The following is an 11,349-nucleotide window of genomic DNA, read 5'->3' on the forward strand; positions in this document are numbered from 1 at the left end:
TACGGCCATGGAGGTGACCGTGACATTGATGTCGATGATGACAACAATAAGAATGATGATGATAGATATGACTAGACTGATCCCTAATTCCCCCCTGTCGGGTTCTTTTGTGTGCCGCAAGCCTACAACAGTGCGTCACAAATAAGGTTTCCGTAGCCAAATCTGGGCGTGAATAAATTTGAATGGCTTCCTTCACTCCTAGAATAATTTCAATGTTACCATAAATTCCATTGTATCAGTATCAGCAGTCATATCTCCATGCTTCTAAGCAACTGCAGTAGAGAACAACTGGTCTACCAGAAATGCTTTACAAAGAATGTTCAGAAATCTCTGATATTGAAGAATACACAGAAGATTTTGTTTTCAAGCACTTTAGAATGTACTTTTGACATTTACTGTTAGTAGCAGGTGTTAGAAAGTTTATAACAACAATTTCAGTAATAGTCTAAAAAGAAAAATCTATGAAGGAAGAACTTTAACTCATTAGATTAGATGACCATACAACATGAATTTTCTGGTTGAACAGAGATAAAAAAATTGAGTAACTGTAATAAGAAAGTGAAGAAGCCGGTAAGGAGCTGGCCTATTTTTCTTTTTTACTTTTTTCTTTTTTCTTTTTCTTTTTTGGGTCCTTTGGGTTGGTCAAGAGAGGGTGTAGAGGCAAGCACCGCTCTGAAATTTCAGAATCTGAACTCAGGATCGACATCCATTGCCCAAGCAAACTTTGCTAGAAGAGACTTGTTGAAAATCTGCAAGATAACAGATAACCGATGACAAACCGATTAAAGGGCAACATGCTGTAATACATTACCATGGTTGAAACTAGATGCAATTTCATAATTGTGTCCAGATAGTCGAGAGCTGATATTGTTGGAAAAGAAAATTTACTTAAACCTGAATCCAATTGTGGAAGTAATTTACCTTCTCAATAGGAACTTCATGTCGCTTGCACCATGCGACTGTGATTCTAGGGTCAAGGTAATTGATCTTGGATGTGCCCAAAGCCACAGTTTTTAAATCCTCTTTAGTCTTCATATCTCGTTCCATTTTTTCAATCTTCACATCGGTTTGAGCTATCTTCCTCTCTATCCTGTTCATTAAATCATAAACAATAATTTAACATCATATGAAAATGCATTAAGAGCCCAAAAATACGGTAGCAAAGTTATATTACGCTTCAGGGGTCAGATTCCTCTTTCGCTTTCCATCAGAATCCTTCAATGGGGGCTTCCCTTTTCTAGCCCTGTCCAAATCAATTTTCAGGTCTTTCAGAACACCCTACAAGCAAAATTACAAAGTCAGTTCCACCACGACAAGTTCTGAGTGGAATCAATGAAGTTCCAAAGAGCATGTTTAGAAGGGGCTTGAAACATGGAAGCATCAAGCACCAATCCAACACCAAGTATACAAACACATCCCTATTTTTCATCAGAAAATTTATGAACAGTCAACCAAAAAATAAATATTTTCCACCAATGATATTTCTCAACCATGAGAGCTCTAAATTTCCCACTGATCCAGACGTGGTATTACCTTGAGCTCTTCTATTTTCTCAGTCAATCTTGTCATCTGCGCACCATGTGATTTCGAAACAGACCGCTGATGGTTACAAATAATTGCAACCTACAGCAAAGAAAAAGCCATATTTATCAATGTCATAATGTAAATCATGATAAGCATCATCATTTGCCAAGTAATTTTGTTTTAGTACCCGTCTTTACCTCTTTGTTAGCAGTCTGGTAAACAACAATCTTTTCTGCAACATCACCTTCTTTAGTTTCCTTACTCAACTGTAAAAGGCAAAACAATATTCAGAAGGATTTATATCATAGCAGGAAATTGAAAAACAAAACCCAATAAAGATCAAGCTAGATAGAAATACTAAATAATGTCCGTGTAAAATTATAAAATGATCAAACAAATCTTTCAATGAAATAGTTAAGGGCAAAACAAAACATAAGGCCCAACTTAATAGTTTTTAACGCTATTTTACTTATCCACAAAAATATTTGGAAATTTCCAAAACACAATTATATGCCCACAGTAATCACGTTTTCCTATAACTTCTTTCCCACAAATTAAAAAACCATAGATATTTACTCAATGAAGGCAGAAAGATGATTCCATTCTCTGTCTAACAACTTACCATCTCATCCAATGTAATTGAGGCATTATATGTACGGAAAACTTTAGCCGTCAGACCAGGCATGAGTTCCTTCAGATGAGCATTCAGTTTAGCTGTATCCAGCTTGTCGAACAGATCATCATTTTGCTTCTTTCCTGGACAAAAGAAAAAACACGCATAAGACACAATAATGATAAAAAAAATCCATGTAACCCAATGTAATTGGTCATTTACTCACCAGTTTGAAACTGCCCAATTGCCTTGTACACAGGAAGCTCAACTTCAACTGTGTTTACATATTGAATTGAATCTTTACCAAGGAAGTCAAACTGATTGATCAAACAGGAATAGACATATTAACACTTCCAGCTAGAAGGCTAAAACCAAAGGGTGTGGAATATTATTAGCTAGGAGGTGAAAAATTGAACTTCTATAAACTTTGTTAAGTTTCCCAGCACGGGTACCAATTGCTCTCAATCATTCTTCTCATAACTTTTCCAATCTTGTATTTATAAAATAAAATGCACTAATGTTGAATCTTGTCAGACATTAGCAACAATACCTTTAACTTATTTGGAGGGATACACTCTACATTCCCCACTTTCAATGTACAGCAACCAACAGTATCAGCTTCATCATCATCCTGTTGAAGTCAACCAAAAAACAAAGAAACCTTCATAAATTTCTTATAAACAGTGCAACAGCTATCAGAATTTTGGCAGCCCAAAATGCAGAAGGTAAATGTAAGCACCACATATAGAATGGTGGCACATGTTCCAATAACACACAAGGAAACAAGAAAAAGAAACAGCCAAAAATAGAAAAGCCCAAGGTATATGACACTTCAGACAGAAAATAAATACACATTTGATCCTAACAATGACAAAATATTGAATATAACTCAATACAATCCAAAAGCACAGAAACAAAACAAGGTTAAAATAGTTCAAACTTTTATCTAGTTGAAACGATATAAATAGAACTTAATTTGGAAAAGCTTCTTGCAATGTGAAGAGGAAAAGAAAAAATAAATCAAGATGTGAATGGTACTAGTCATAAAACTTGGAGCTGCTCATAACATCTTTGCACCCAGGAAAAGAACCACACCTCTATACCACACAATTCAATGTAACAGAAGAGCTGTCATACTCAAAACTATCAACAGAATTATATATACGATACACACACATAGAATACCTTCTCGTTACCCGCCCTAAGTGCTAATTTATCAATAAGATAGGTCGCAACTGCTATTTGCCTCCTTGAAACATCTTTGCTAGTAAAATCCTTAGTGTAAGATGCTCTAATGCTCTCTATGTAATCCTGCAATTAAGCATAGGGTTAGCTACAGAAAACTTGTTACATATTACCAAAAGAAAAATAGCATAGAGAAAAAACTTGGCTATCCAAGAAAAGAAGCACGCAGGTGAATACCTTCAGCTTTCTTGCTTTCTCATATTTTTCTTTGTCACTTTGTCCCTTCAAGGAACTGCTAGCTGCCAGGAACACATACTTGAATTCCTTTGGATTAATTGGATCATTCCAGAAAGCTAACCATGTGACAGTGTTATCATGCTTTACTTCCTTCCAGCTGCCAAGGTAAACTCAGGAGTTACAAAAACCTAAAGAATAAGAGTTCCTAAATATCTGAAATAGAAAAAGCCTATCCCTTCCCTTCCCCCATGAAAAATATTGAGAAATAAACCTTTCACCAGGGATCGGACATTCAGGAATCGGGGCATCCTCCCCAATATTTATGGTAATGTCACTTGGACGGATACGTTTTTTCAGCTTCCCCATCTATTAAGAACAAAAAAACAAACAAAGAAAAAAAATCAATTTCCTTCAGAAGCAGTAAGGACTAGTGCAAATTTAATTGATACCCATGATATTTCAGTAAGAGCAATATTATATACACTTATAATGAATACCAATTTGGATACTTATAATGATATATCACTATATGATTGGATATTACTTTATTCTTAATTCAAAATCATTCAATCATGTAATAACATATCATCATTGGTACACAAATTGGTACTCATTAAAAGTATAAATACCATCACTCTTTCGGTAAACAGTTCTTAATTTTCAATCATTTATCAAAAGATGTCAGCAGAACCTTTGGGTGCTCTCCCCTGCCTCGAAATAGCCCAGGTGGTTCAACTCTGAAATTCCCAACCTGATATACATTATCAATCAGCACCAATCCTCTAGAAATAAGAAAAATTAACTACTCAAACATAAATTCATACACTTCAGACAACAGCACATACATTAGCTAACTATTAGTAGTAGTAGTAGTAAGTAGCAATCAAAACACATGGGCAAGGGCACTAGACCATGACAAAAGTGACAGCAAAAAAGATCATATAAACTAAAGAAGATAGCCAAAGAACCATTTCATCTCAATCCTAACATATTTAAGAAGTAACGATTAAAAAAGACAACCTTAAACACAGTAAGCCTCCTTAAAAAGAAAGGCACCGTGTAAAAAAACAGTAAATGTTGAAAGATATAGGATGAAGGGATTCACAAAGATAGACTTCACCGAGCAGCTGTCATGGTAGAATGGCATCACCTGTTAGCCCAAAGAGAATGTTGCTAATATCACAAAAAGGAGTCTAATGGGCTTCAGTCTACCTCAAAAAAGAAAAAATCAATCAAACACAGAAGAAATTTCTTAAGGCTGTATTCTGAATAGGGCTCATCATCTACTACTACTAGAGTAAGTTAATTACACAAACTAGAAGTGGAAATGGCTAACACAACAAATAGTCCATAGATAAATCACTCTACAGTCAGAAACTGAGACTTCAGGAAAAAAAAAAAAAAGCAAGATAAATGGTAACCTTCTCTTTGACACCATCAACAATAGCCCACATATACTTCTCCTCTTGTTTCATTTTCTCTTCTCTCACAGCCTTCTTCTCCTACAAGAACAGAAGCTTTTACATTAATTATTATCAAACTGAACGATTATATAAATTCTGCCGGAATAAGAAGATTAAAGCACAAATCTTGGTTTTAATACAGGACTACTAACAGCAGTCATAAAGTGAAAACTGACATGTAACCAAATCTAAAAACATTTATAATTACCATTGCAATGCAAATCAGGAAGATCAGGGAAAGGAATCAGATTCCATTCAAGTATGGAGCAAGATAGATGGTTTCAGAGCCCAAAAGCAGGTAACCCAGAAATAAGAGATAGAATCCGAGATTATGGCATTAAAATTATTTAGAGAAAAAAAAATTTAGTCCATTATCCACAAACATAACCTATCTAAAAAGGGTCAAAAGCTTAGATAAGCAATTTCGCAAATTCCTACTTAAAGCAACGAAGAATTTTATGATGTACCCCCGAACTGATTTACAGTCTTTAGCTTAGTAATATGCAAACATGCTTCATTTTAAGGGAAGTGTCTTCCATTGTGGCAATTGGAAGCCTGCAAACTCCATTGAAAATGCTTGATTTCTAACAGGAGTAATACTATGTGTACCCACTTTGAGTACACAAATTAGTACACACTTATATGTGTCATTATGTGATTAGATGTTACTTTCTCATTAATTCAAAATCACTCGATCACATGTTGACATACATAAATATGTACTCAAAATGGGTATGCATAGTTCCATTATTCTAACAAAAGGCATAGTTCCTCATGAACCAATAAACATACCAAAGTAAACAACCATTTACTCCAATGCTTTGAACTGGATAAACAAATGCAAAAATGTTCTAATAAAATGAAAAATTAAGTGCTGTATTGGTGGGTCAAGGTCATTGGTCAATGCCCTGTAAGTAAACTAGTCAACAAGATAAAAAACAACTAATGAGACTGTTAGGATCCCAAGTGCAAGGTATGGGACTTGGATCCCACATTGGAAAGTATGGGCAACTAGTGTGGGGTTTATATGGTCTTGGGCTCTCCCATCTCAATAGATAGCTTTTGAGGTGTGGTTCTCCTAAGGTTCGTATCATTTGGTATCAAAGTCATCACCATGTCTCTCAGTTGCAATCGTGCGGCGCAGGTGGTGACGCCGGCATTGTAGTGTTCGCCCGGGGCTAGCAGGGAGCTAGCGCACAGCCAGCCCGCATAGGTGCCGGGGCTACGGAGCGTGGTGGTATGTTAGGATCCCAAGTGCAAGGTATGGGATTTGGATCCCACATTGGAAAATATGGGCAACTAGTGTGGGGTTTATATGGTCTTGGGTTCTCCCATCTCAATAGCTAGCTTTTGAGGTGTAATTCTCCTAAGGTTCGTATCAGAGACACAGGCAAGAAATTAAAAACTAGGGAAAAAAGGAAATGTTTACAGAGGCAAGGGATGAGGAACCTAATAGTAACTCAACATTTTGTCATTTTGCATGTCAAACCACCAAGTTTACAGTGCAACAAACTTACTTCAGAATTCATCTGTTTCTTTATCTCCTTCTGCTGCTGATGCCAATCATAAATTGGCTTAAAATCACAATCCGTCAAGTTCTGAATTACATGGTTTTTCCCCAGCAATTTACGCCAATCAGTCCAAAAGTTCTCTTTGAATTTTGGTTTCTGCATGTAATCTGTTTCTAGCATCACCGCATACATTGTTGCAACCTGCAGATTTAAGACATCATATGTAAAACAATGAACTTGAAGCAAGTATGATGTAGCAATGTAGATATCTTCTCACAAATGTAATTGTGGGCAGGAATGAACATAAAATTCAAGCATGCAAATGAAGTCTTTGAGAGAATGTGAAACCTCTTCCTGTTCAGGAGTCAAATCAACTGTCTTCCCCTTGTAGAGCATCTTAACTCCATGAGGTGTGTATGGAGGTGGAAAAATGACACCATTATGAACAAGAGTAGTCCATTTTTTCTGCCCATCACCAGAGCTAGGGAGCATTTTGGTTGATTTTGAATATTTTGAATTTTTTATTATTTTCTTGGACTTCTTGTTAATTTTCTTTGATGAAGACGAATCAACTTTTGTTACTTTTGTTATCTTTGTAGAATTTGCTTTTATATCTGATGATATTGATTTCTTCATTCTCTGGGCTATGGGAATATGGTCGTCATCGTCTGCTTTCTGTTCTGCTTTTACCGATACTTGTTTAACTTTCATTTCTGTGTAAGTATTGGAAACCTTTGGCTTTTTAGCTGATGATGTGCCTGTTGAACTCACCTTATCTAAGGGTCTCTTAATTGACCCAAAGGAAGACTTTTGCCGCTTGTCCAATGTGGTTGAACCATTCTGCTGAAGTTTTGATGTCAGAGGTTTCTTCTCATCAGGATCACTATGCTTTCCACCCGATGTTCCACCACAGGACTTTGGGAACCTTGACGATAATGGAGCTTCATCATCAGAATCATCAAAAGCACTTTTAACATTGATCCTAGAAATTGGTGATGTATCAGCTTTAGGAGCACTGGGCCCTCTATTAGCATTGTTGTTGTTTCCCTTAAGTCTAGCACTCAAGGGCTTGTGGTCTTCAAAATCCTCATCATCATTTTCAAGGCCATTACTAACTGAACCATCTTCCTTCTTGTCCAAACTTGATGCATTTGGTTGTGGTGATTGCTTTAACCGATCATCCAAAGGACTTGGTGTCTTTGAAGTGAGCACAGGTGACTTCGCTGGTGACCCCTTGGCAGATGAAGATGATGCTTTTAGACTAGGCGGGGGAGATCTCATAGGAGATGCCTTGGAAAATGGAACCGTTGTCTTACCCTTCTGAGTATTGGCATTTTGACCATTGGCTGTGGATGATGACGGTTTCTTACCTTCAGAATTCACTTGGTTCTGCTTAGCAGCTGTGTTACTCCTTTTGAAAACTACTGGACCATCATCGTCATCGTCGTCAAAATCACTGACTATGTTTGGTTTAGTAGAAGCCTCAATAGCCATTATCCCAGTACACAATTTGTTGGCATGTATGTCTCAGTTCTGATTAAAATAAAATACCAATATTACAATTAAAACCAATGTAAAGCAGTTTAGACATTGTATACCACTACAAACAAATAGCCGCTATTATATATTACACCAAAAGTTTCAAAAGACAACAAGTACAAACCATAACTGATTCAAGATTCAACCCATAAATTGATAACTAATTCCATTACCGACAAGAGCAAACAACACTCTACTTGGTAAAATCCGAATGCAACAAGATAGCTCCCTCAGCAAAGAAATGAAGAGACAAACAAGAGGTTTAAATTTGGTTCAATTTATCCAATTAAAATTACACTAAGCTGAACATATCAGGGGCAGCATTAGAAATAAGCTTATGGGCCAATCTGTATTCTGTCTTTGGAACTACTAGCTGTAAACAACCAATACAATACAACAAGATACGGAAAAAATAAATTAGAGAACCTATGCAAAGAGAACTTTCACAAATGAACGTAAATAAGCATATCCAGAAGCTGAAGCTAGGAGTAATAGTTTATTACAGAGAAAAAACAATTTTAGGGATAAACTCAGATTAGGAAAAGCTGCAAAAACTTTAAAAAAAAAAATCCAAAACTAAGCTAAATGTTACAGCATTAAACCGGAAAAAAAGCTGATGATTTGTCAATAAGAAATTATAAGGCAAAAACGAAATAAAAATGGAACCTTTCAAAGAACAGATCGAGCAGGTGATTGAGTAGATCAAATCCTCTCCTTCAATATCTCTATATCGCTCTCGCTCGCTCTCTGTCCTTTGTGGTGGTTCAGATGATAGAAGCCAGAACTTCTAGCCCTAATGGATTAATTTGGGGCAAATAAATGGGGCTGGGCCTGGTTTTCTGATATGGTTTTGAGCCTTTGGGCCTCCACCCGTTGCACCTAAGAGCCCAATAGCCTGATTTGGAATAAACAACAGAGTTTAGGTAAGGTTGGATTCAATCAGGTGGAGCCTAAACAAGCCCTAATTCGACATCAACTCAAAATTGACAGAGGGTTGCATTGAGTGATAAAAAATATATTATAATATGATTGATTGATTTTAAAATAAAGATCAAGTAATATAAAATCACATAATGATACATAATTTATATACTTATTTGTATACTAAAAAATATATACATATAACATTACTTTTATATTTATTCAAATTCATATAATTGCCATTTTGTTTGCAAACAAGGATTTTGTGTGTTCAATATTGTTCTTATCAATTCAGTTTGGAAATTACATCATATCTATGAAAGTCTATAATTTTGGTGAAAAATTATGTATTAATTGATAAACCCTAAAGAGCAAAATAAATTTTAATAATAATATGACACTTGAAAAAGGATAATCTTCAGCCTTATGTTTTAATTGATGTAGTTAATAAAAGTGGATATTATTTATCAAATTAATAATCACAACCAATATTTATGAATATATATCAAATGTTGGGTTGACCAAAGGGTTTGTTCGTTGACTAGTCAATCGGGCTGATAACATCAACATAACAAAACTAAAGATTTCACACAAACTTTAGTTATGTAATGTCATCATGATGTTAACATGACATTAATATTATAGTCGAATTGATCTGATTATCAAACTATAATTTAATATTATTTACCTAATTCAATCCTGATTTAATTTGATCAAATTGTTAAAATAAATTTTTTTATATGCTTATATTAAAAAAACAGACCATTGGTGATTTATCCTTGAAACCACTCATATTTGATAAATTATTGTGTGAATATGGCTACAAGAAGAGAGGTCACATTTTAACACGTTACATTTTATAAACAAACATACATATCATTATATAATTTGATGATCTATTTTTTAATATCCGGTTGAATACTTAAATGATTTAAGTATTATTTTATTTTTAATTTAAAATCATCTAACTATATAATCAAATATCATTTGAATACCCAAATACTTAAAATCCGGCTTATGTATTTTATTGATAATAATGGAACAAGATGAATCACATGCACAGTTGAACATTCAACATGAGTTAAATATCGATGGAGTCATTCACATTTTGTAAAAAAAATTAAAATTAGAGAAAAGGATAACGGAAAAGAATAAATTCATGTCTTAGTTTTAATGTTAATGAATGTTGCTTTATCGATAAAATCTGTTCTTAACAAAGTCTGTTGTATTTAAGAACTCCCTTATGGTTACCATTCCTCAATAGTTGCGGCCAAAACAGTCAAACGATGGTCACTGCCACAAACACCACCACCAGAGGCCTCATAACCATTGGGTGTAACAGCCACTTGATACCCTCTTTACTGCCACCTCCATGATCACACACATTCCATGTAGGATTAAAAAATGAAGTCACCTCCCACCTGAGAGATGCTCGTGTTATATAATATTTAAGTATCTCGTGCATTAGGCCGACACCACAAATACCGCAATAACAGTGGGAAGAGGAGCCCATGTGCGCCCGATCAGGTGAGTAGAAACCCGTCGTGTAACAGTGTATATAGTGGAGCGTAGAATACTCGTAACCATGAGATTCCACCTGCAACTCCAAAAGTCTTGGAGTGAGGCTGCACGGTGAGGCCCATCGAATTGTGGTTCAAGCTCAAACCCAAAAATGGCTCTAATGGGGGCTGCACATATGGCTAAAGTGATCTCAAGTTGACGGTAAACATGGCAACAGTAGAGCACCAAGAGAACATTTTGGTGCAAATAATTTTTATAGCTATACACACAAGTGATGAAATCCAAAAGCGCTAAATTGATGCCCAACAAAACTGGCCTCGGAAGCGGCGGGCTAATAGTGGTTGACTTGGGAGTTTCTTGAGATTTCTCTTCATCTTCTTGTTTGATCTTGATGGGAAGACATGCGAGAGATATGAGGTAGAAGAGCTTAGATGGGGGTGGAGAGAGGGCCTTGTTCGAAGGCACAGAGGAGCAGCTTGAAGTTGGTGAGCAAGACTGCCAAGACTGGTGGAATTGAGATTCAAGGGAAAGATTATGAAGAGGAAAAAGATCGGGTGGAGAGAAAGAAGCCTCAATAGACCAGAAGGGATTCAAGGTGTTATGTAAAAGCAATAGCAGAGACAAGTTCTGGCCAAGTTCCATACCTGAATGAAGCTCTTGATCTCACCATCCATGGGTAAGCTCGTCTCTGTTATCATCTGAATCAGCCTGGGTGGTGTTGTCACGGTTCATACTCCAAAGAGTCCATTGAACTTTGTGGGAACTCTTTTATTCGTACTCTTCCTTTTGCTTTTAAGTTATTCTATTCGCATGTGATGGCTTCAATAATAAAATC

The 11,349-nt window shown here is 35.9% G+C and overlaps 2 protein-coding genes across 3 annotated transcripts; both read right to left on the reverse strand.

The window, feature by feature from the left end:
- Positions 1 to 319: 319 nt before the first annotated feature.
- Positions 320 to 8,878, reverse strand: LOC123222256 (DNA topoisomerase 1 alpha-like). Of its 2 annotated transcripts, none has more exons than XM_044644982.1 (16): positions 8,739 to 8,878; positions 6,882 to 8,066; positions 6,540 to 6,734; positions 4,981 to 5,061; positions 4,251 to 4,310; positions 3,831 to 3,925; positions 3,560 to 3,716; positions 3,323 to 3,448; positions 2,688 to 2,768; positions 2,364 to 2,454; positions 2,147 to 2,280; positions 1,722 to 1,790; positions 1,534 to 1,623; positions 1,175 to 1,278; positions 922 to 1,090; positions 320 to 749 (listed from the first exon to the last, which is right to left on the reverse strand). In XM_044644982.1, exons 2-16 carry the CDS (start codon positions 8,025 to 8,027, stop codon positions 681 to 683), a joined length of 2,667 nt encoding a protein of 888 aa, XP_044500917.1. In that variant the 5' UTR covers positions 8,028 to 8,066; positions 8,739 to 8,878; the 3' UTR covers positions 320 to 680. The 2 variants fall into 2 exon arrangements, with proteins under 2 accessions (XP_044500917.1, XP_044500918.1); XM_044644983.1 differs by having other exon boundaries at positions 6,882 to 8,084; positions 8,739 to 8,841.
- A 1,254-nt stretch (positions 8,879 to 10,132) lies between these two features.
- Positions 10,133 to 11,300, reverse strand: LOC123218054 (probable long-chain-alcohol O-fatty-acyltransferase 1). Its single transcript, XM_044639259.1, has 2 exons — positions 11,159 to 11,300; positions 10,133 to 11,018 (listed from the first exon to the last, which is right to left on the reverse strand). The coding sequence occupies exons 1-2, from the start codon at positions 11,210 to 11,212 to the stop codon at positions 10,458 to 10,460; spliced, it is 615 nt and encodes a 204-aa protein (XP_044495194.1). The 5' UTR covers positions 11,213 to 11,300; the 3' UTR covers positions 10,133 to 10,457.
- Between the last annotated feature and the right edge of the window lie 49 nt (positions 11,301 to 11,349).

This window comes from Mangifera indica, chromosome 1, assembly GCF_011075055.1.
Source record: "Mangifera indica cultivar Alphonso chromosome 1, CATAS_Mindica_2.1, whole genome shotgun sequence".
NCBI lineage: Eukaryota > Viridiplantae > Streptophyta > Magnoliopsida > Sapindales > Anacardiaceae > Mangifera > Mangifera indica.